This window comes from Nyctereutes procyonoides, unplaced genomic scaffold (genome assembly GCF_905146905.1).
Source record: "Nyctereutes procyonoides isolate TBG_1078 unplaced genomic scaffold, NYPRO_anot_genome, whole genome shotgun sequence".
NCBI lineage: Eukaryota > Metazoa > Chordata > Mammalia > Carnivora > Canidae > Nyctereutes > Nyctereutes procyonoides.
Window position 1 is genome coordinate 22,108,137 of NW_026575140.1, and position 19,436 is coordinate 22,127,572.

The 19,436-nt window shown below is 46.9% G+C and overlaps 1 protein-coding gene across 2 annotated transcripts; it reads right to left on the bottom strand.

Moving 5' to 3' along the window:
• On the bottom strand, window positions 1-19,372 carry EMC8 (ER membrane protein complex subunit 8). 2 transcript variants are annotated; one of them, XM_055304694.1, is made up of 5 exons: window positions 19,033-19,372; window positions 10,801-10,877; window positions 2,252-2,321; window positions 1,458-1,548; window positions 1-994 (listed from the first exon to the last, which is right to left on the bottom strand). In XM_055304694.1, the coding sequence occupies exons 1-5, from the start codon at window positions 19,261-19,263 to the stop codon at window positions 822-824; spliced, it is 642 nt and encodes a 213-aa protein (XP_055160669.1). In that variant the 5' UTR covers window positions 19,264-19,372; the 3' UTR covers window positions 1-821. The 2 variants fall into 2 exon arrangements, with proteins under 2 accessions (XP_055160669.1, XP_055160670.1); XM_055304695.1 differs by having other exon boundaries at window positions 1,458-1,552.
• Window positions 19,373-19,436: the final 64 nt, after the last annotated feature.

A 19,436-nucleotide genomic window follows, 5' to 3' on the forward strand; every position in this document is an offset into this window, starting at 1 on the left:
TCGGGAAGTCTAAGTTTTGTTTTGCTTTTGTTGCTTCAAATACAAAATAAAACAATTATTTTGAGGACACAGAACCATTTAGATAATCAGGGAAATGAGTTAAGAATTGGGACTGATTTTTGCCTCTTAAAAATCATCTTAATACAGTTCATTTTCCCAGTTTTGATTCCGCAGGTTTACGAGCTTTCTGGTTGACTGAGAAGCATTACACCATGCTCTCCTCCAAGTTCCCATTACCAGTGGCGTCTGTTTTTACCCTTAACGATGAAGGTTTCTTAGGCAACAGTGGCATTATTCCCACTGTGTCGTTGCGGCAGCTATGTGAGCCCAACCGGTGTGGGGCAGCACTGTTCGGGGCCACAGCCTCCCGAGGGCAAAACGCTGAGTGCACGCCGATCCCAACACTGGACGACACAAACCCCGACAGGATGAAAACTTGCACTCACTCACTCAAGTATAAGATGTGGGCTTTTTTCTTTTATAGGTAGTTCATAAGCCTTAAAAAGTATTCTCTGAAGATTATAAAAGGTTAGTTAAAACTCTTTAATAGGAATGATCTCGGACAAGCAGAAACAGCTTTGATTTGGAGGATTAGAGCAACATACAACTGGGCAGGACTCCACAGGGCCGGTCAGATGGGAAAGTCTGCACCTCTTCTAGAGACTCTGCATTAAAAGATGGCTGATGGACATTCTGCCCTTTGTCAGGGCATACGCCACCTCCAAAAACTGTCGGCTTTCCACACAGGCTAGGAGAGATCTTATTTACATTTAAAAATAGCTTTCTTCTTCAGTGTAGTGGAAATGCCCAAAGACCAGTCACTAAAACCCCTCCCTAGCACAGATGTAGAACGGCTTTATTGATCTCTGGGTTTGTCCAATCATTCCGAATGTCATCCAGGTGGTTGTCGAAATCCACAAGTGTTTCGTAGGACCGGCTGTCCAGGAGTGACGCTGAGATCCTCTGGGCCTCTGGCCAGTCTTCACAGTAATCACTATGACGTGAAATAGGAGAGATCAGCCTCTCAGCGAAAAACAGGTGGTTTTCCAACAGAGGACACAGAAAACCGGCCACATACCCACTGGTATAAAGGAAAACAATCAGGAATGCTAGCAAGACAAGTTTCAAACACCCAAAGATGTGCACAAAGAATATGAAGCATGGTTAAGAAATAAAAGAGACGCCCTCCAAACAAAAATCTAAAGAAGCTGGAGGGGGTGGTGGTGGAAGCTCTCTGAGTGATTATGAACCAAAACAAATGCCTGCACCGCTCTCAGGCATTTGTTTTGGTTCATACCAAAACAGGTTCTTCCAGGGGTTGCAAGAACCAGAAGTAACACTCGAGCTCTCTCAGGAGCTGGGGAACATGCATGATTTCTGCATGAGGTTTCTACACTGCCCTGGAGAACAGCCCACAGCATTCCGCACACAGGTCACCCCGAGAATGCAGCACTCACTAGTGTGGGTCCCTGCACCGCCATCTGTTTTCATGGTGTTCGTACACATGGATTGTAGGCACCACGCAGTCCATCGTAAACTTAGTGTTGTCTACCTGTGCACAAGACAAAGGATGCACTCGTGAACAGAGCTACATTTCTGGAAGTCCTCAGGCACCTCCTCATGGCACAGATGGAAACCCACCTCACAGCACGTGGACATCATGAATCTGACACATGCAATCACACCTCAAATATGGTCTAAGGTTAACTGTGTGTAATGTACAATAAATGCCAAGTACTATGGTTTTTCCATAAAAGCAGAGCTTCTGAATATTACTTCTTCCTTCCCTGTCAGAATTGTCTGAACTGAGCCTGTGTAACAAGGCTTTTGATCTTCGTGACAGTCTACCTGACTTCTTTCCCTTCGGGCTGTCGGCTAATTCAGTGGCTTTCACACTTGAGTGTGCCTCGGAATCATCTGGAAGCTTATTAAAGCCACCTGCTGGGCCCTGAGAATCTGCATTTCTGGCAAGTTCCCAAGTGGTGCTGATGCTGGCGCTGAGACCTCCCCCTTGAGAACTGCTGAGCCAGACTGCCTCCCCCTGTGGAGACAGGGAGCTTGCTGTGGCTGCAGTGGCATTCATACTGCGCCTGCGGAGTCTGCGGCCAGGAGGAGACCACAGAGGGTGGCGCTGGCCTGTTGGAATGTCTGCAGAGAAGACCACTCGTGCGATAAAGCTCCATGTTAGTGCGAGAAGGCTAAGCAGCCGTCCTGGCAACAGAAAACATGACAGTACCCAAGAGGGACTCACCATGATGAGAGCAGTATCGCTGAAGCCCTCGGCGATTCTGGAGGCCACCTTTTCTGCGACCTGGTTCGGACTGCAAAAGACATGACAGTGAGCTGAGTCTCAGCTTCCACCATCCCGCATGGTCTCCCTATGGCAGGGCTAACGAGCACCAATATGAATGATACACCAATCACCTGTGTGTGCTCCTCACGCCAGTCAGAGCAGCTTATGGCCATTGCAGGTACCAAGGATAGGGCATGCCATAAGGGCGACAGGGAATAAGGTGCAAAGCAGGTCCGTGCGTTCCAGAAGAGACACCTTCTAACCAGAAAGGCTCCCCGGAACTCCATAGAGAGCAGCCCCCCCCCCCGCCCACCCCACCTGAGGCCACAGACCCCTGGTGTACTTTCCCATCCTCTGAGCTCCAGGTTGGATGCCTCCCAGGCTGCCTGCTCCACTGCACACTTGCAAAGGAACTCTGTCCACCTCTTAGCTGGAGGCAATCGAGCCATTTGTTTTTTAATTTAGAAAATTCCTAGGCCATTCCAAATCTTCTCCATTCTTGTTAGTCATCAGTTGCGGGCTTTGGCCCATCCCAACTTTGATAAATGATAACCTGCTACCTTTAAATCCATTAAAGCAAGCTAGAGAGGCTCCCGCATCATCCCAGTGCCACCCCCCCCACCACGCCCCAACTGTTTTTTGATTCTGTATTAGGCAAAGGCCTCCTCTCATTCACAGGCCTCCCCATGCACACTTCCTCCTTAGGGGCTTCCTTTATGTCCTCTCCTCCCAGTGTCCCTGCTCTGCAGCCCAATTTGAGCCAGACTTTTCCTTCTTAGGAAAAAATATTATTTAACTGGTTCCCTCTAGCCCCTGTCCAATTCTCTCCTTTCAACCATGTTTCGTGAACTTTAATATATCTTAATCTTTAATAAGCTGAGTCTTGTCCTGCAGTGCCTACCCCCTTAGCTTCAAGGGTCTGTACCCTGGAGGTCCGTCAAGCACCCCCACTCACCCCAGCCACCCCACTGGAGCCTCCTGTGTCCAGGCTGCTGGCTGCTCTAGTTTCTCTGGTTTCCTACTCTTCTTTTGAGTCCTTACCAGCTGCCCCAAACTCCCTCCTTGCCTCGGCTTCTGTCTGCCCTGCCATCCGCTGTGTTTAGGCTATCATTCCACACTTGGGTTTCAAAAATTGCTTCCAAACTGGTCTCAATTTCTAGGCTCTTCTTATTTCACATATCCTGAAAACTCTCCTTAGATCAATTTTCTTAAAGCGAAACTTCCATCCTGTCTCCTGTTGCTCACCATTGCTTGTGATCTAACAGCCTACCGTTCTCAGCCTGGGAGATTGAGGCCTTTCTCCCTGTGGACCTAGTTACTGTTCCTACTCAGAAGCAGTCCTTTGTGCATCTTTAGTTTCAATGGAATGGTCTACAAACTGTCTCCCTCACACACTCCTCCCCCTCGTTCACACTGTTCCCTGTTTGTGATGCCCTGCCATGCTGGTTTCTGCTTACTGAATTGCTTCCCATCTTTAATGCCCAGAAAACACCGTCCTCTATGGGAGGTCTTGTCAAACTGCCTCAGAGGGGGTCCATTTGTCCCGTCTCTAAACCCTACTTCTAAAGTGCTTTAACACCTAATCCTTGGCATGCAGTTATCTTTTTGTGCATCTTGTTTTCCCAGCACAATGAGAGCCTCAGTTTTTTGAAGCAAGAACTGAGCCATGTATATTTTAATGGCTGTAAAAAACACATTGATAATTGTGGGTTTACTTAAGGAAACATCCTATATAATTATGTTGTTATTGAGCTGGAAAAAAAAAAAGATTAACAATGTTTTATGAAAATGAATTATTTTATCTAATTATTCTATTTTCACATTCAAAATTGAGAATTTGTAGTGATGTGCTGATTGTAAGTCTACAGGATTAGGAAAAATGAACAGCAAAGCAGGTTCAAAGAGAAAGGGCCCCAGGGGTTCCTGTCCTTCAGGCCACCATGGAAAGCTCCACATGGCAGGGCTATACTGTGTTTACCCGGAGCTGGCAGGTGCACAGTTCCCATGGCTCCAATGGCAAATGGCAAGGAGTGGGGCTGGAGCCATGGAGGCTTTCCTGTTCATCCATGAAATGTGCATGACACACACGCTGACATCCCTAACTCACTTACACCTTAGGTACAAAGGGAAAAAAAGGTCAGCATTTGTGTAAAGCATCTACCATAAAGAAACTTACAAAACTATTATTCTGGGACGCCTGAGTGGCTCAGTGTCTGCCTTTGGCTCAGGTCATGATCTCAGGGTCCTAGGATTGAGCCCTGCATTAGGCTCCTTGCTCAGTGAGGAGTCTGCTCTCTCCTCCCCAGCTCACCCCCTTGTGGATCCAACGCCCTTGCTCATGTTCTTTCAAATAAGTAAAATCTTTAAAAAACAAAAACTATCATCCTAACATTTATGATGATCATCTTTAGACAGAGACTTTTATCAGGAAGGGGGTTAAGAAACATTCATTAAAAACAAGAACTAGGGGATCCCTGGGTGGCTCAGCAGTTTAGCGCCTGCCTTTGGCCCAGGGCGTGGTTCTGGAGTCCCAGGATCGAGTCCCACGTCGGGCTCCTGGCATGGAGCCTGCTTCTCTCTCTGCCTGCCCCCCTCTCTCTCTATCATGAATAAATAAATAAAATCTTAAAAATAAAAAAATAAAAACAAGAACTAGGGCAGCCCCGATGGCACAGCAGTTTAGCGCTGTCTGCGGCCTGGGGTGTGATCCCAGAGACCCAGGATCGAGTCCCTCATCGGGCTTCCTGTATGGAGCCTGCTTCTCCCTCTGCCTGTGTCTCTGCCCCTCTCTCTCTGTCTCTATGAATAAATAAAATCTTAAAAACAAAAACAAAACAAAAATAAGAACTACCATGCAGATTCTCAAGAACTCAAATTTAAAATGTATTCTTTAAAAAAAATTTTTAGGGATCCCTGGGTGGCGCAGCGGTTTGGAGCCTGCCTTTGGCCCAGGGCGCGATCCTGGAGACCCGGGATCGAATCCCACATCGGGCTCCCGGTGCATGAAGCCTGCTTCTCCCTCTGCCTATGTCTCTGCCTCTCTCTCTCTCTCTCTCTCTCTCTGTGTGACTATCATAAATTAAAAAAAAAAATTTTTTTTTAAAAATTTATTCATGAGACACACACACACACACACACACAGAGGGCTGCACTAAAATGTATTCTTGATAAAGTTAAAATTGTAGTTAATGATTTGAAAAAGGATTTGAAAGAATTGCCAATTTTGTCTACATTTTTTGGTATTATTTACTTTGTCTCAAATGCTGACTTGCCCCAGCCCTAACTGCATTTCTAATGTACAACTGTCACATGATGATAGTAAGGTCACTATTTTGCTTATTAGGCTGTATCAACTCTGTTCCCATGAAGCCTCAGTGGTCAAATAAAACTGCAGATACCACTTTACACCCCCCCCCCCAACTAGCACAAAGCTAGGCATTCACTTGAACTGAGATCTCTATTCTTGATCTAAAAGTTAGTAACTGGGGATCCCTGGTTTAGCGTCTGCCTTTGGCCCAGGGCGCGATCCTGGAGACCCGGGATCGAATCCCACGTCGGGCTCCCGGTGCATGGAGCCTGCTTCTCCCTCTGCCTATGTCTCTGCCTCTCTCTCTCTCTCTCTGTGTGTGACAATAAACAAACAAACAAACAAATAAATAAAATAAAAATAAATAAGATAAAAATTAAAGCTAGTAACTGGGCAGCCCGGGTGGCTCAGTGGTTTAGGGCCCCCAGGGCATGATCCTGGAGACCCGGATCGAGTCCCACATCGGGCTCCCTGCATGGAGCCTGCTTCTCCCTCTGCCTGTGTCTGTGCCCCTCTTTCTGTGTCTCTCATGAGTAAATAAATAAAATCTTTTTTTTTTTTTTTTTAAAGCTGTTAACTGAGCATCTAACCTCAGACCAGGACACTGTGCCTGGTGCTGACATTTACCCACTAGAAATGTAAAGCAGAAAGCAAAACACCAGCAATTAGGAAGTGCTCTAACAAAACCTGACATAATGACCTGAAGTTTAGTAAATAAGTGAAAGTGTTACAAGCACCTTACATTTCTTTTTACAACATAAAACACTGATTTTTTAAAGCTATGTTTCCTATGCTGTACTTTTATCTCTGTGACTTATTTTATTTATTGTTTTACTTATTTATTTTATAACTGGAAGTTTATACCTCTTAATCCCCTTGTCCTATTTTCCCCCTTCCCCTGGTGACCACCAGTTTGCTCTTTGTAGTTATGAGCCTTTTAAATTTAATTAATTAATTTACAGCTATTTTAAAGATTTTTTACTTTTTTTTTTTAAAGATTTATTTTATTCATAGACATAGAGAGAGAAAGGCAGAGACACAAGCAGGCTCCACACAGGGAGCCCAACGTGGGACTTGATCCTGGGTCTCCAGGATCACACCCCAGGCTGCAGGCGGCGCCAAACTGCTGTGCCACCGGGGCTGCCCAGATTTTTTTACTTTTAAGTAATCTCTATACCACCTGGGGCCTGAACTCAAAACCAAGAGATCAAGATTCGCACGGTCCACAGAGTGAGCCAGCCAGGTGCCCCAAAAATTGGGTTTGTTTTTTAGATTCCACATGTAAGTGAAATCATAGTATTTATCTTTCTCTGACTTATTTCACTTAGTATCTGTATGTCCATCCACATTGTCGTAATGGCAAGATCTCATTCTATTTCATGGCTGAGTACTAATCTATGGATATATTCACATCTTTTGTGTCCATTCATCCATGGACGGACACGGGCGGTTTCCACGTCTTGGCTGTTATAAATAGTGGTATGGCAAATGTAGGGGTGCACACCTTTCCTGATTAATGTTTTTATTTTCTTTGGTTAAATATCCATTAGTGGAATTAGTGAATCATATGGTATTTGGGGAACCTCCATACAGTTTTTCAGAGAAGTTGCACCAATATTCCTACCAACAGTGCAGAGGATTCCCTTTTTTCCACATCCCCACCAACACTTGGTATTTCTTGTGTTTCTGATTCTAGCCTTTCTGACTGGTGTGAGGTGACATCTTACTGTGGTTTTGATAGGCATTTCCCTGATGATCAATGATGCTGAGCATCCATCCTCTCTCTTGGGTCTGTTGTGCTATCTGTAGGTCTTCTTTGGAAAAATGTCTATTCAGATCATCTGTCCATTTTTTATTGTTTGCTTTTTTTGGGGTTTTGAGTTGTGTAAGTTCTTCATATACATATATATATATACATATATATTTTAAGATTTTACTTATTTATTCATGAGAGACACAGAAAGAGAGGCAGAGACACAGGCAGAGGGAGAAGCAGGCTCCATGCAAGGCGCCTGATGCAGGACTCGAACCCAGGAATCCAGGATCACGTCCCGAGCCAAAGGCAGACGCTCAACCACTGAGCCACCCAGGCGTCCCTCTTCATATATTATGGATATTGACCCCATATGGGATATATCATTTGCATACATCTTCTCCCATTCAGTCCTTGCCTTTTTGTTTTGATGATGGTTTCCTTTGCCATGCAAAAGCTTTTTATTTTGGTGTAGTCCCAAGAGTTTGTCTGAATGATCCTTTTTTCAAAAAAGTCATCATGGGACTAGTAATAGTATAAGCTTCTACTTTGAACCAAGCACAAAGCTAAACATGGTGTATGTTGCTTCACTATGTCCTCAAGACCAATTTCTAAGGCATAAGCTTTTACTGCCATTTTACAGATAGGACCACCAAGGCCCTTGGAGGTAAATCAGTAAGTCAGCTAAGATTTGAATCCAAGGCTATCCAGTTCTAAGACTGTGAGACACTGTTAATCAGCTATTTCTTTCTTTTTTTTTTTTTTTTAAGATTTTATTTATTTATCCATGAGAGACACAGAGAGAGGGAGAAGCAGGCTCCATGCAGGGAGCCCGATGCGGGACTCGATCCCAGGATTCCAGGATTATGACCTGGGCCCAAAGGCAGACGCTCAACTGCTGAGCAACCCAGGCGTCCCTCAGCTACTATTTCTAAAGGAAAAGCAACGTTTTAGCTAAGTCTGCCTAAAGAGAGAAGTGAAGACTTTCCAGGAGAGGAAAATAGTATTCAAGAAGAGAAATTAGCATAATCACAGCTCCTGGGCTTCCAAGCTGTTTGGCCTTCGTGCAGTGACCATCTCTAGCTGGACTTTCTTCACTTGAGTGTCCTTGTGAGAGTTAGACAGGAGGGTGCCAGCAAATCCTAACATAGCAATGGCACAGACACCAAGTCCAGCAGAGACTCTTCAGAAGGGACTCAAGGGTGACTGGACACTCTTGTTCCCCAGCTCATGTTTAATACCGCTACAGACCTGACAAGGGTCTGTTAGTAGGCAGTTAAACATAGACATCAATAGGGGAATGTAAAACCTCCTTGAGTAGAGCAAGTGAAGGAACCGCGAAAGTCTAGAAGTTCTGAGCAGCACAAAAATGGTGTCTGAGTAGAATTCTGGACTGGGCCAGAATGAGGTCCAAAAAGAGGCAGGAGGGGATCCCTGGGTGGCTCAGTGGATTAGCGCCTGCCTTCGGCCCGGGGCATGATCCTGGGGTCCCAGGATCAAGTCCTGCATTGGGCTCCCTGCATGGGGCCTGCTTCTCACTCTGCCTGTGTCTCTGCCTCTCTCTCTCTGTCTCTCATGAATAAATAAATGGAATCTTAAAAAAAAAAAAAAAGAGGCAGGAAGACAGAGCTATGAGCCAAATGAGGCACGCAGCAGGTAAGAGCAGTGCACATACATTTGGGGCAACCATGTGAGGCGAGGAGCTGAGGTGTGGTGGGAGGAAAGGGAGGCATCTACACTCAACAAACTGGTGGCATTGCCTCCTGCCGGGTCTCCTTGTCTTTCTGCAAGAGCAGCTGCTCAGTTCAGGAAACACTCCTTCCAAGGACAGCTCCCCACTTATACTGAAAGTTGGAAGTATACTGCTTATACTGAAAGTTCGAAGGCCTTAGAGTCCTACCTTTACAGTGTCACTTTCTAGCCATTTCCCTGTGCACACCCCAGGCTCCTGTTTCCACCTGCTGGCTACCTTACTCTGTGCCCTCTCTGGACGCTCATCCTTCCTGTTCTCCACATGTGCACCTGACAAGACTCCACCCACTCCCAGGCATTCAAATGACACCCCTCCCTAAGGGCTGCTTTGGCCATCCCAGTGGAGGAGTTCCCCATCGCACTTGCTATCACAGCCTGTGCACCACCATCAGGGCACGTGACCTCAGGCTGGCACTACAGTCCTACACCGGCACTATCTCCCATGTACAATCCAGCAACCTGAAGGCAAAGGCCAAGAATGTTTAGCTCCTGTTCAGCAGAGCCTGGCCCAGGATCTTTTGTGTAACACAGGCCAAGACCAACAAGGGCCCTGTGAGTAGGCTCTGGATGAGAGATGGAAGTGTGGGAGGTGGGTGGGATCAAATGGAGAAGGGGTCCTAGAAAGAGTGAGGTTGTAAGAGTGGTGGGTCCTGGGACCACAAGACCCTGTGTGTTGTTGTCCAAGTGGGGGTTTTAACAGCATTGTGTTGGTTACCCTCCCTCTGAGTCCTGACTGGTGCATTTGTGCCTTATTGACAGCAGCACTCAGGCACCAGCTTACTGTATATTTCCAAACATACTGAGTCCACCCTCTTGCCTATGCTGAGCACATAACTCCAGGTGGCGTTTTGGTCTGTGATCCTCCACTGCAGCCCCTAACTGCCTGGACACTGGAGTCAGTTGGCTCTATGTGACAGTGTGAGGAGAGCATGAGAGCGCCGTGCAGGAGACCGCCCATCTTGGCTTCCAGGTGGAGGAAATCACAGGGAGGTCAGGGTAGTGACTCTTCTGGGGCTTTCCCTATCAGGTCATAGGTAGCAGGTTGGCTGCTGGCTATGTCCCTAAACTTCTTTACCACACTCTGCCTCCCTGTCCCTTCTGGGCCCCAGGATGGTACTGCCTTCTGTCATAGCACTACCCTGTGAGCTTATACCTTAGAAAACCACCCACTGTTGAGTGCTCTTGCAATCACCCTAACTCCAGCGTGGCATTGGTTTTTCTGTTGAGACACAGACTAAGGCAGAGAGAAAGCAGATTTGCTCATTAGTGAGAATTAGAGGGTGACATGTGAAGGAGCTATCAGCACTACATTTTCATCACAGTACCAGACCCTAAAAGCACCAAATTTAAAAGTCATTTTATTTGTCCCCAAAGAGATCAATATTCTTTCTGCATGCTCTGCCTTACATCATTCTTAGTTGGGACAGAAATTGGAGGCCCCTGACTGTTGCTTTAATTGTATGAACTTTCTTGAAGCAAAATAAAGAAGATACAAAACATAATCTCAGATTAATATAAGTGCTGGAATTTCTGTTGTTTAGAATTATTCACATTACAGTTCCCCTCACACACCAGAAACAAGCACAGAAGGCAGGGATGGGTTTTGTTCTCACTGAGCCTACAGAAGGTCAAAAGGGGTATCAGAGATGTCACATGATCATTCTTTCAGACCAGAGGGTTTTTGCACTGACATACCTGGCATCCTTGACTCGTTCATTAGCTTGATAATAACCAGCAATCACATAGCTATTATCTTTGCACCATGAATCAATCTGAAAGAGAAACAAAAATCGGGAAGAAAAGATGAACGATTTTCCCTTAAACGTCACCTCTTAATACTCAGAGGAGACTCTGCCCTCCCACCCCACCCCAAATGCTGGGACAAGACACGTATAATCCCTGAATCTTTCTCCCCATGAGAAGAATCACACCAGCTTGCTGTCCACGGTCTGTGGGAGGGCACAGAAAACAGAGAGAGTGGCCTCACCCTCATTGCGGGGCCCCAGTGCCCACAGTGTACAGGTGCAGCACGGTGGGGAAGTGGGGCCATCTTTACACACCTGCTCTTAAGATATAAAGAATGGAGGATTCTGGGGCTTGAGTAAGCCCTTCAGATCACTGAAGTTAAACCTTCATAGATAAGCAAACTAAAACTCAGAGGTGCCCTCAGTTTGCACAGCCAGGGAGCAGAGCCAGAATGGGAACTTTGGTTTCTTGAAACCAAGTCTTTTACTATTAAATTTAAATTTCTGTATTCCTAGCAACTAACCATGAGAAACACTTCATGCTGGCATGTGGGGTAAACAGGCACATGTGCACGTGTGCGTGGGCAGATGCAAGCAGGGGTGTTTACACACATGTGCACATATACTCTCCTACTCAATTCCCTGTAGCATTTATTTATTTATTTATTTATTTATTTATTTATTTATTTATTTATTTATTTATTTATAAGATTTTATTTGTTTATTCATGAGAAACAGAGAGGCAGAGACACAGGCAGAGGGAGAAGCAGGCTCCATGCAGGGAGGCGGATGTGGGACTTGATCCCGGGGTCTCCAGGATCACGCCCTGGGCTGAAGGTGGCGCTAAACCAGCTGAGCCACCCAGGCTGCCCCTGTAGCATGCTTTTAAATGGGAGCACGGCTGCAGACTTTCAAAGTTTTTGTCTGTTTTATAACGCCACTCATCCCTCATCAGATTTAGCTTCCTGCAGGCCTAATGCTATTATTAAAAACAATAAAAGGTCATCCTAACGTTTTGCCATTACGGAATTTTAATAACATACTGCAATAAATTCTATTTTCAGTATGAAGAGGAAATAAAATCGATCCTTGTTTTTCATAGTAAATTAACTAGTTAAAAATATTCTTTTTTCCTTTTCTTTAATCAAACGAACAGTTGTGTTGTTCTTTTTCTTGAATTCTGGTTTGGGGCTCAGGCAATATCCCCTACGACTACAAGCAGACTTCACAAGAAGTCCAAGGTTCCCTGGCTTGCACAAGGCTTAGAATAATAATCCTGGCCTCTTAAGAGCTCACAAATTACCATATTGGGTCAAAACCAAGGCTCACTGAACCCATTAGATGTTTTGGTCATCCATCCAAAAGATTAGGGCAATGTCTCCAAAATATTTATGAAATGGCTCTTTTCACTGTAACTTTGCTGCAAATTACTCCCAAATCACTTATATTTTACTTCTATCACCTGTTAAAGGATTGGGTTCCAGAAATACTGTTGTTGCTTACAGTGGCAATTTCTTTCCTTTTCCTCTAAACCTGTTGGTTTGTATTGCTAAAGGGCAGAGCCTAGCTCTAAAATCTGGCATCTGCCCCATTCCCTGACCTCGAATTCAGAGGATTAGCCTCCCCTTCAGTGCAGCCCTCTCAGCCCTTGCTTCTACTCAAAGACCAGCCTCTTGAGTGTGTCCTTGCTGCCCATGTGGGTGTTCCTCTCCTTGCTCTCTGGTGAGGCTTGTCCTTCTATCCAGAGTCAGAACTAAAGATAAGTTTAAAATGGTCATCAGGGTTGATTCCTTCTGGAAGCTTCTGGGGAGAATCCGCTCCTTGTCTCATCCAGCCTCTAGAGGTCACCCACATTCCTTGACTGGTGGCCGCATCATTCTGACCTCTGCTTCTGTTGTCATATCTCCTTTCTCTGGCCCTGTCTCTCTTGTCTCCTTCTTATAGGAACCCTTAGGATTACATGGGGACTCATCAGATAATCCATGTTCATCTCGCCTCAAGATCCTTATCTTAATCTCATCTGCAAAGTCCCTTTGCCAAGTAAGGTCATGTATTAATGGGTCTGAACATTAGGATGTGGATGTGTTGCGGGATCATTTTTGGCTGACTACATTTAATATAAGGATTATTAGTTATATTAAAAATAATATAATAATCTGACTACTCCAGGAGCAATCTTTAGTGAGCACTCTAAGCTGCACTCAGATCCCTTCTTGGGCTGGAGGCAACAGTTCAGGACTTGTCTCCCAGCAATGCACATGGTATCACCTTGTGTCTGTGTTCAGGGAACACAAAAAGTACCTGATGTGAAAGTGATTCTTGTAACAAACGTAAGGGCCTAACCAATTCCAGCAGGAAAATAGGGTCATGAATTTGGACTTCTAGAACTTTCAACAGAACTCTCTGAAGAGGCTGCCCTAGAAGTGAACCAGGTCATAAAAGCACTGGCTTGGTTTTAAAACTTGAATGATTCAAACAAGGACAACCAAGTTAACTGTAAAGATACCTTTTTTTTTTTTTTTTAAGATTTCTTTGAGAGAGAGACAGATAGTACGTGGGTGTGTGGGAGCAGTGGGAGGAGCAGAGGGAGAGAATCCCCCAGCAGATTCCCACTGAACACAGAAAACTACGTGGGGCTTGATCCCACAACCCATGAGCTTATGACCTGAGCCAAAACCAAGAGTCAAGGCACTGAACTGACTGAGCCATCCAGGTGCCCCTGTAAGGATGCTTACGATGGGCATACACTGCCTGTCTGCAGCTGTCCAGCTAGACACATAACTGAAAAATGGAAAACACAACAGGGTGGATGTAGAACTAAGGGCTCCCACCAGGCACCAAAGCCCATAGAGGTCAGGTGAATCAGTTTTAATAAGATGGAAGAGTTTTCTTTGACGGTTTCAACAAAGGAACCAGACCTCATGGGTGAGTGTAATCTGGAGTGTGGTACAAGTTGGTGAGCAGAAACGAGCAGCATGAGCAGGGGAAGCAAGGATACGGTAGGGAGGTCTTGAGGAGGTTCAGAATCCTGCAGAAAGCCCAAGGGGCTGGTTAAATGAAAAAATTTAGTGGATTTAAGAGGCAGCTTGCTCAGTCAAGGCAACTCGTGCCCAAGTGGGACAGGTCAAGGCAAAAGAACTGAGCAGCTGTCTGACCTCTGTTCTCTGTGAATCTATTTTCCATTTTCCCTGCTCTCCTGCAACACAACCTGTGAACAATCCAAATTAAGACAACAGCTCAGGACACACTCTGAAACCTGATGTCAACTTAGTATAAGTGACTCTGCATACAGGGTCCAAATTCCACATTTACTTTGTAGTTTCTTCTGTCTTTCAGAGGGAAAGGAGGACACTTTACTGTGCATAAGCGTTTCTGGGTCATTCTACCTAGATACATAGGAGAACTATGAAAGGCACAAGGCCCTACTCATTCATTTCCAGTTCAGCTCTGCACAAAGAAACCAGCTTCTCAGATGGCTCAGTGGCTGAGCGTCTGCCTTTGGTTCAGGGCGTGATCCCACAGTCCCAGGATCAAGTCCCACATCGGGCTCCCTGCATGGAGCCTGCTTCTCCATCTGCCTACATCTCTGCCTCTCTCTGTCTCTCATGAATAAATAAATAAAATCTTAAAAGGAAGGAAGGAAAAGAAAGAAAGAAAGAAAGAAAGAAAGAAAGAAAGAAAGAAAGAAAGAGAAACTAACTTCTCAGCAAACTTGCTAGCATTTGCATGTGTGATACTGTAATTTTCAAAGTACTATTACCTACCTCCTGTGACTATAACATTGCCATGAAGCAGGTAAAGCAGGGAACTCATAGGAGCCACTCTGAAGAGGGTGTCACTCCCACACCTGCCACTTACAAGTTGAGGATGTCTGTGAGCCTTGCTGCCTACAGCAATAAGCAGGTCTGGGGAGCCTAAGGAGAGGACGTGCTCAGTTTAACTGAGAAGAAAACCTCCTTCTCAAGTGGGATGCTGGTTTTTCTATGGAACAGAAAGGAACTGGAGCCATGAAAGAAGAGGTCCTAGGTAAGTGGGATGGGGAGGATGAAATTTAGAGGGAAGAACTGAAAAGAGGACCCAGAACAGCCATTTCCCTCTCCCAGGCTAGCATGTGAATGTCCTGGAGATAATGGGGGCAGAATAAGTAGAGGGTTTAGGAAAGAGCCAGAGGACAGTAGCCCATGCAAATGAGCACAGACAAGGCACATGTGAGGCAGCAGAAAGAATTCTGGACTGAAATCAAAGTGACTAGACCAACTGGTAAATAAGAAAGTCATCTTGGCAGAATGTAATGGAAAGCTGCTCCAAAGAACCAGGAAATCAATGAGGAGAAAAAGACAAAAAGGGATTAGAGAAACAGCAGGTCTATGCTAATTTTTCTGCTAAAATTTTATGGGTTTTGCTATTAGAAATAATTCTGTCACTACTTACGTCAAACGGTTATAAGGATAAATAACAGGCATAAGTACTTAAAAAAAAATGAAAAGCACCCAGAAATGAAAGGATTTTTTTTTTAAATGGAAAAGTATAATGAAAAGCTTTTCATTCCCCCCAAAGGAATCTAACGCTGCCCTGTGATGGACTGCATATCAAGTCAGTCTTTCCCACTTACTAAAAATAATCACAACATGAAACTCCCTGAATAGAAAAAAGCCATGAGAATAAAAGCCTCATTTATAATTTCATGGATTTAGAAGCTTTAGTAAAATCACATCTACCATAGCTGATACATTGATAAACTACAGCTCCATATGCTGAGATTTTTCATTGCCTTCAGGTTATAAATTTACTAAGTCAAAATCTGAATGGCACAAAAATAAATAGCTTAATTGAAATAAAAATTTTTCAGATGGAGGCACCTGAGTGGCTCAGTCGGGTAAGTGTCCAACCCTTGATCTCAGCTAAGGTCTTGACCTCAGGGTCGTGAGTTCAAGCCACATGCTGGGCTCCATGCTGGGTGTGGAGCCTACTTAAAAAAAAAAAAAAAGTTGTGGCATAGAATCCAGTTTAGACTAGACTTTGCAGACTGGGAGCCTCAAACACTAATAGGTGTGTCTGAAGGAAGTGCTGCAAGCTGAGAGTGAGGGCAGAGTGTAGTGACACAGGGGAGCAAGACCAAAACAGAGCCTCATGCAGTGCCCCTCCCCCTCCTGGGAGGCTGAAGGCAATAGGCCATTTTAAGAGTCAAGGTCTCTTCTGGGTATTTTCCCTCTCCAAGTGGTTTGGGAGGCTGCTGTGCTCCTCTGGGAAAATTCATGTAAAGGTGACTCCAACACAGTTGTTTATAGTTCCTATGTTTAATTTCTTCAAGAGATGTATTTATATCTTATAATAGTAATATAATGTTTTAACTGTAAAGCTTACTTAAAAATGAGAAGCACTAGTAATACTTTGACAATTCCAAGTGAGGTTCAAGTTTGTCTTTTAGATGCTTAGATATTTCTGATAGAATTTTTTTAAAATAAGATTTTATTTATTTATGAGAAACACAGAAAGAGAGGCAGAGACACAGGCAGAGGGACAAGCCGGCTCCACACAGGGAGCCCAACACGGACCGATCCCGGGTCTCCAGGATCACGCCCTGGGCCGAAGGCGGCGCCAAACCGCTAAGCCACCAGGGCTGCCCTGATAGGATTTTTCTTTAAGATTTTATTTATTCATGGGAGACACAGAGGCAGAGGGAGAAGCAGGCTCTAGCAGGGAGCCCAACGTGGGACTCGATCCCGAGTCTCCAGGATCACACCCCAGGCCGAAGGCGGCGCGCCAAACCGCTAAGCCACCAGGGCTGCCCTCTGATAGGATTTTAAATGGATTTAAAGCAACACACCTCTCCCCTCTGGCAACTCCTCAGCTAGCCTGCCCAACTCTTCTTTTTTTTTTTTTAAAGATTTTATTTATTTATTCATGGGAGACAGAGAGAGAGAGAGAGAGAGAGGCAAAGACACAGGCAGAGGGAGAAGCAGGCTCCAGGCAGGGAGCCCGATGTGGGACTCGATTCTGGGTCTCCAGGATCACGCCCTGGGCCGAAGGCAGGCGCTAAACCGATGAGCCACCCAGGGATCCCCTGCCCAACTCTTCTACCATCCACCCTGTGGAAGCAACAGTTGCTCAGGCTTCTATCATAGCTCCCTCCTCGTCGCACATGCTGCTCCTGCCAATATGTCCTGCTTTCAACGGCTTCAACAGTCACTGAGAAGCTACTGGTTCTCAATCTATGTCTCCAGCCCATCCATCTTCTAAATTCCAGATCCATTTGTCAACACCAGAAACTACGTCATCTTCATTTGGCACCACTATGTCCAATGCATAAGTCAGACACTGAGGTGTCCTCCTTGTTTCCTTCTCCCTATGTCCAAATGCAATTCATCACTGAGTCCTGTGGATTAGATTCTTCCTCCTGGTTCTCTGTGATCTGTCTCCTCTGCGGCCACACTGTGCTCAGTGTAGATCACCTCCTGGCTTCTGGTCTTGTATGCACTCTGCCTCCTTGCTGCAGGCTGCAGTGATCACTCTGGGACACATCCAACTGTGCAACTCTCCCCCAGGGGCTTCTCTCTGTCCTCACGATGGTACCCCAACGCCACTGTGTGATCTGCCAAGTTGCTGTACAATGAAACCTGTCTATTGCCTACCTCTCTCTGCCCCCAGTCCCTTTACATGCCACACTAGCCCCACCCCCATTTCCTCCTGGCCTTTGCACACACACTGGTTCCTCTGACTTGAACGCTTTCCCCTCAACTCCCCCGATGCCTGCCCCCCAGTTACTATGGCTGGCCCACTGTGTCACTCCTTGCATGTCCATTTCTCCAGGCAGCCTGCCTTCCTGGACTCTGCAAGCCTGGGTTAGCTTTGGACCTTTCACACTTTCTGCCCGAGCCTACATGTGACACTTATTCTTTGGTACTGTATTTTGTGTTTCCTGCAGGTTCAAGTGCTAAGCATGTGCTGTGATCCACAGCCACGTCCCTCCTCCAGCACAGGCCTGGAACACTGTTGGAAAACCGAATGCTCCCGGTAAATCTAGTTCCCTGCAAGTGACTGCACTTCACATAACCAATCAGCCTGCAATCCCCGAGAACAGAATAGTTAAGGCATTGAGTGAAAAGACTTGGCATTAAAACATACACACGCACCCCCCAGTGATGACTTGGTACTGACAGCACATTTCTTTAGGAGCTAAACTGACTGATTTTCTAAAGGTCCTACCTACACCCTCTCCAGAGGTGATCTGAAGAAATTCATACAGTGGCTGCATGTAACAGGCACTCAAAGATGTGCCTGGTAACTTTAGGGTAGGACCGTTTGCCCAGGGACACTTCCTGCTTATTACCAAGATTTACGTAGATGTCATAATTAGGTGAATTATGAAACGGGTTCATTTCGCCTGAAACATAGACAACCGATCTCTGTCTACACCTCAAACTTATTACTTTTTCTACGAACGAACTTTTTTCAGGCCCATAGCTCATATTTAAGTGAAAAGTAAACAGCATCTCAACTCAGGCACTGGGGTCGGTAGCTCGGAGGTTACAGCTGACGTCCCCAAGGCTCTAACAACTGGGTGGAACTTAGAGGTGGTCTATTTTCCTCCACTGGCCACTAACACCCAGACAGCACTGCCTAGAACTCACTCAGTTGCCGGCCAGGCGATCTGTGCGCTGAAGCTCCCCCCTCACCACCACCCCCCCACCCCCCGGGGGAAGCGGCCGTTCAAGCAGACACCCCAGCGCGGTGGCTAAAAGGTCTCGGCAATGTCACCGGGAGTCTCTAGCGCTTGAACCCCCGGGGGGTGCAGTCTAGGGGCGTCTGGCTCTTGACCTCGAGGTGCTGAGTTCGAGGCCCACTCCGGGCACCGGGCTGACGGATCTAAACCTACGCGCCGAGTGTCGCCAGGTCAGCGGCGGGGCCGCACGTTCCAGGGGACGGGCGCCTGCCAGGCCGACCCCGGCGCTGCGGAGTGTCGCGGGCCCCGGCACCACCGTGTCTGCACCGCGGCGGACCAGCCAGGAGGCCCGGCACAGCCACATCCCCGACACAGGGGCGGCGGGGCCTGTTTGCACGAAGGCCTCGGGTTCGGGGAACGCGACGTGGCCGGCCGCCTCCCGCGGCCCTAAGAGCGTCGGCCGCAGGGCTCCCCGTGTGCCGCGGGGACCGCCCCGCCCCCGCCCCCCCCCGCGCTTACCAGCGTGAGGGCCACCTCCAGCATGGGGGCGAGGGCCAGGGTGCCGTGGAAGAGGGGGATGCAGTCCACGAAGAGCGTGTGGTGGGCGCCCGGGCCGCCCAGGGGCAGGTGCTCCTTGCGCGGCTTCTGCTTCTCGGCCACCAGCAGCCCGTTGACGGCGCAGTGGGGGTACTTGGCGCCGTGCAGCACCATCTTGCAGTAAGCCTGGGTGGTCAGCTTCACCCCGGGCATGCTGAGCCCCGCAGGGCCCCGGGTCCCCGCCCGGCCGATGCTGCGCTCCCGCGGGGGGAAACCGACGCGCGCCCGCCTCACTCGCTCTCCGCTCGCGCTTCGGGCCGGGCGCCGCCGTAAAGCGGCCTCTCGGCGCCGCCGTAAAGCGGCCCGGCCCGGCCTTTCACGACGCT

What these genes read in the sequence shown, in the direction of transcription:
- EMC8 (XM_055304694.1), bottom strand. Translation starts at nt 19,263, where the DNA reads ATGCCCGGGGTGAAGCTGACCACCCAGGCTTACTGCAAGATGGTGCTG. An exon ending in GCGATACTGCTCTCATCATG is followed by an intron (nt 1,549 to 2,251) that starts GTGAGTCCCTCT and finishes GTGCACAGGTAG; the next exon opens with ACAACACTAAGTTTACGATG. An exon ending in CGGTGCAGGGACCCACACTA is followed by an intron (nt 995 to 1,457) that starts GTGAGTGCTGCA and finishes TTCACGTCATAG; the next exon opens with TGATTACTGTGAAGACTGGC.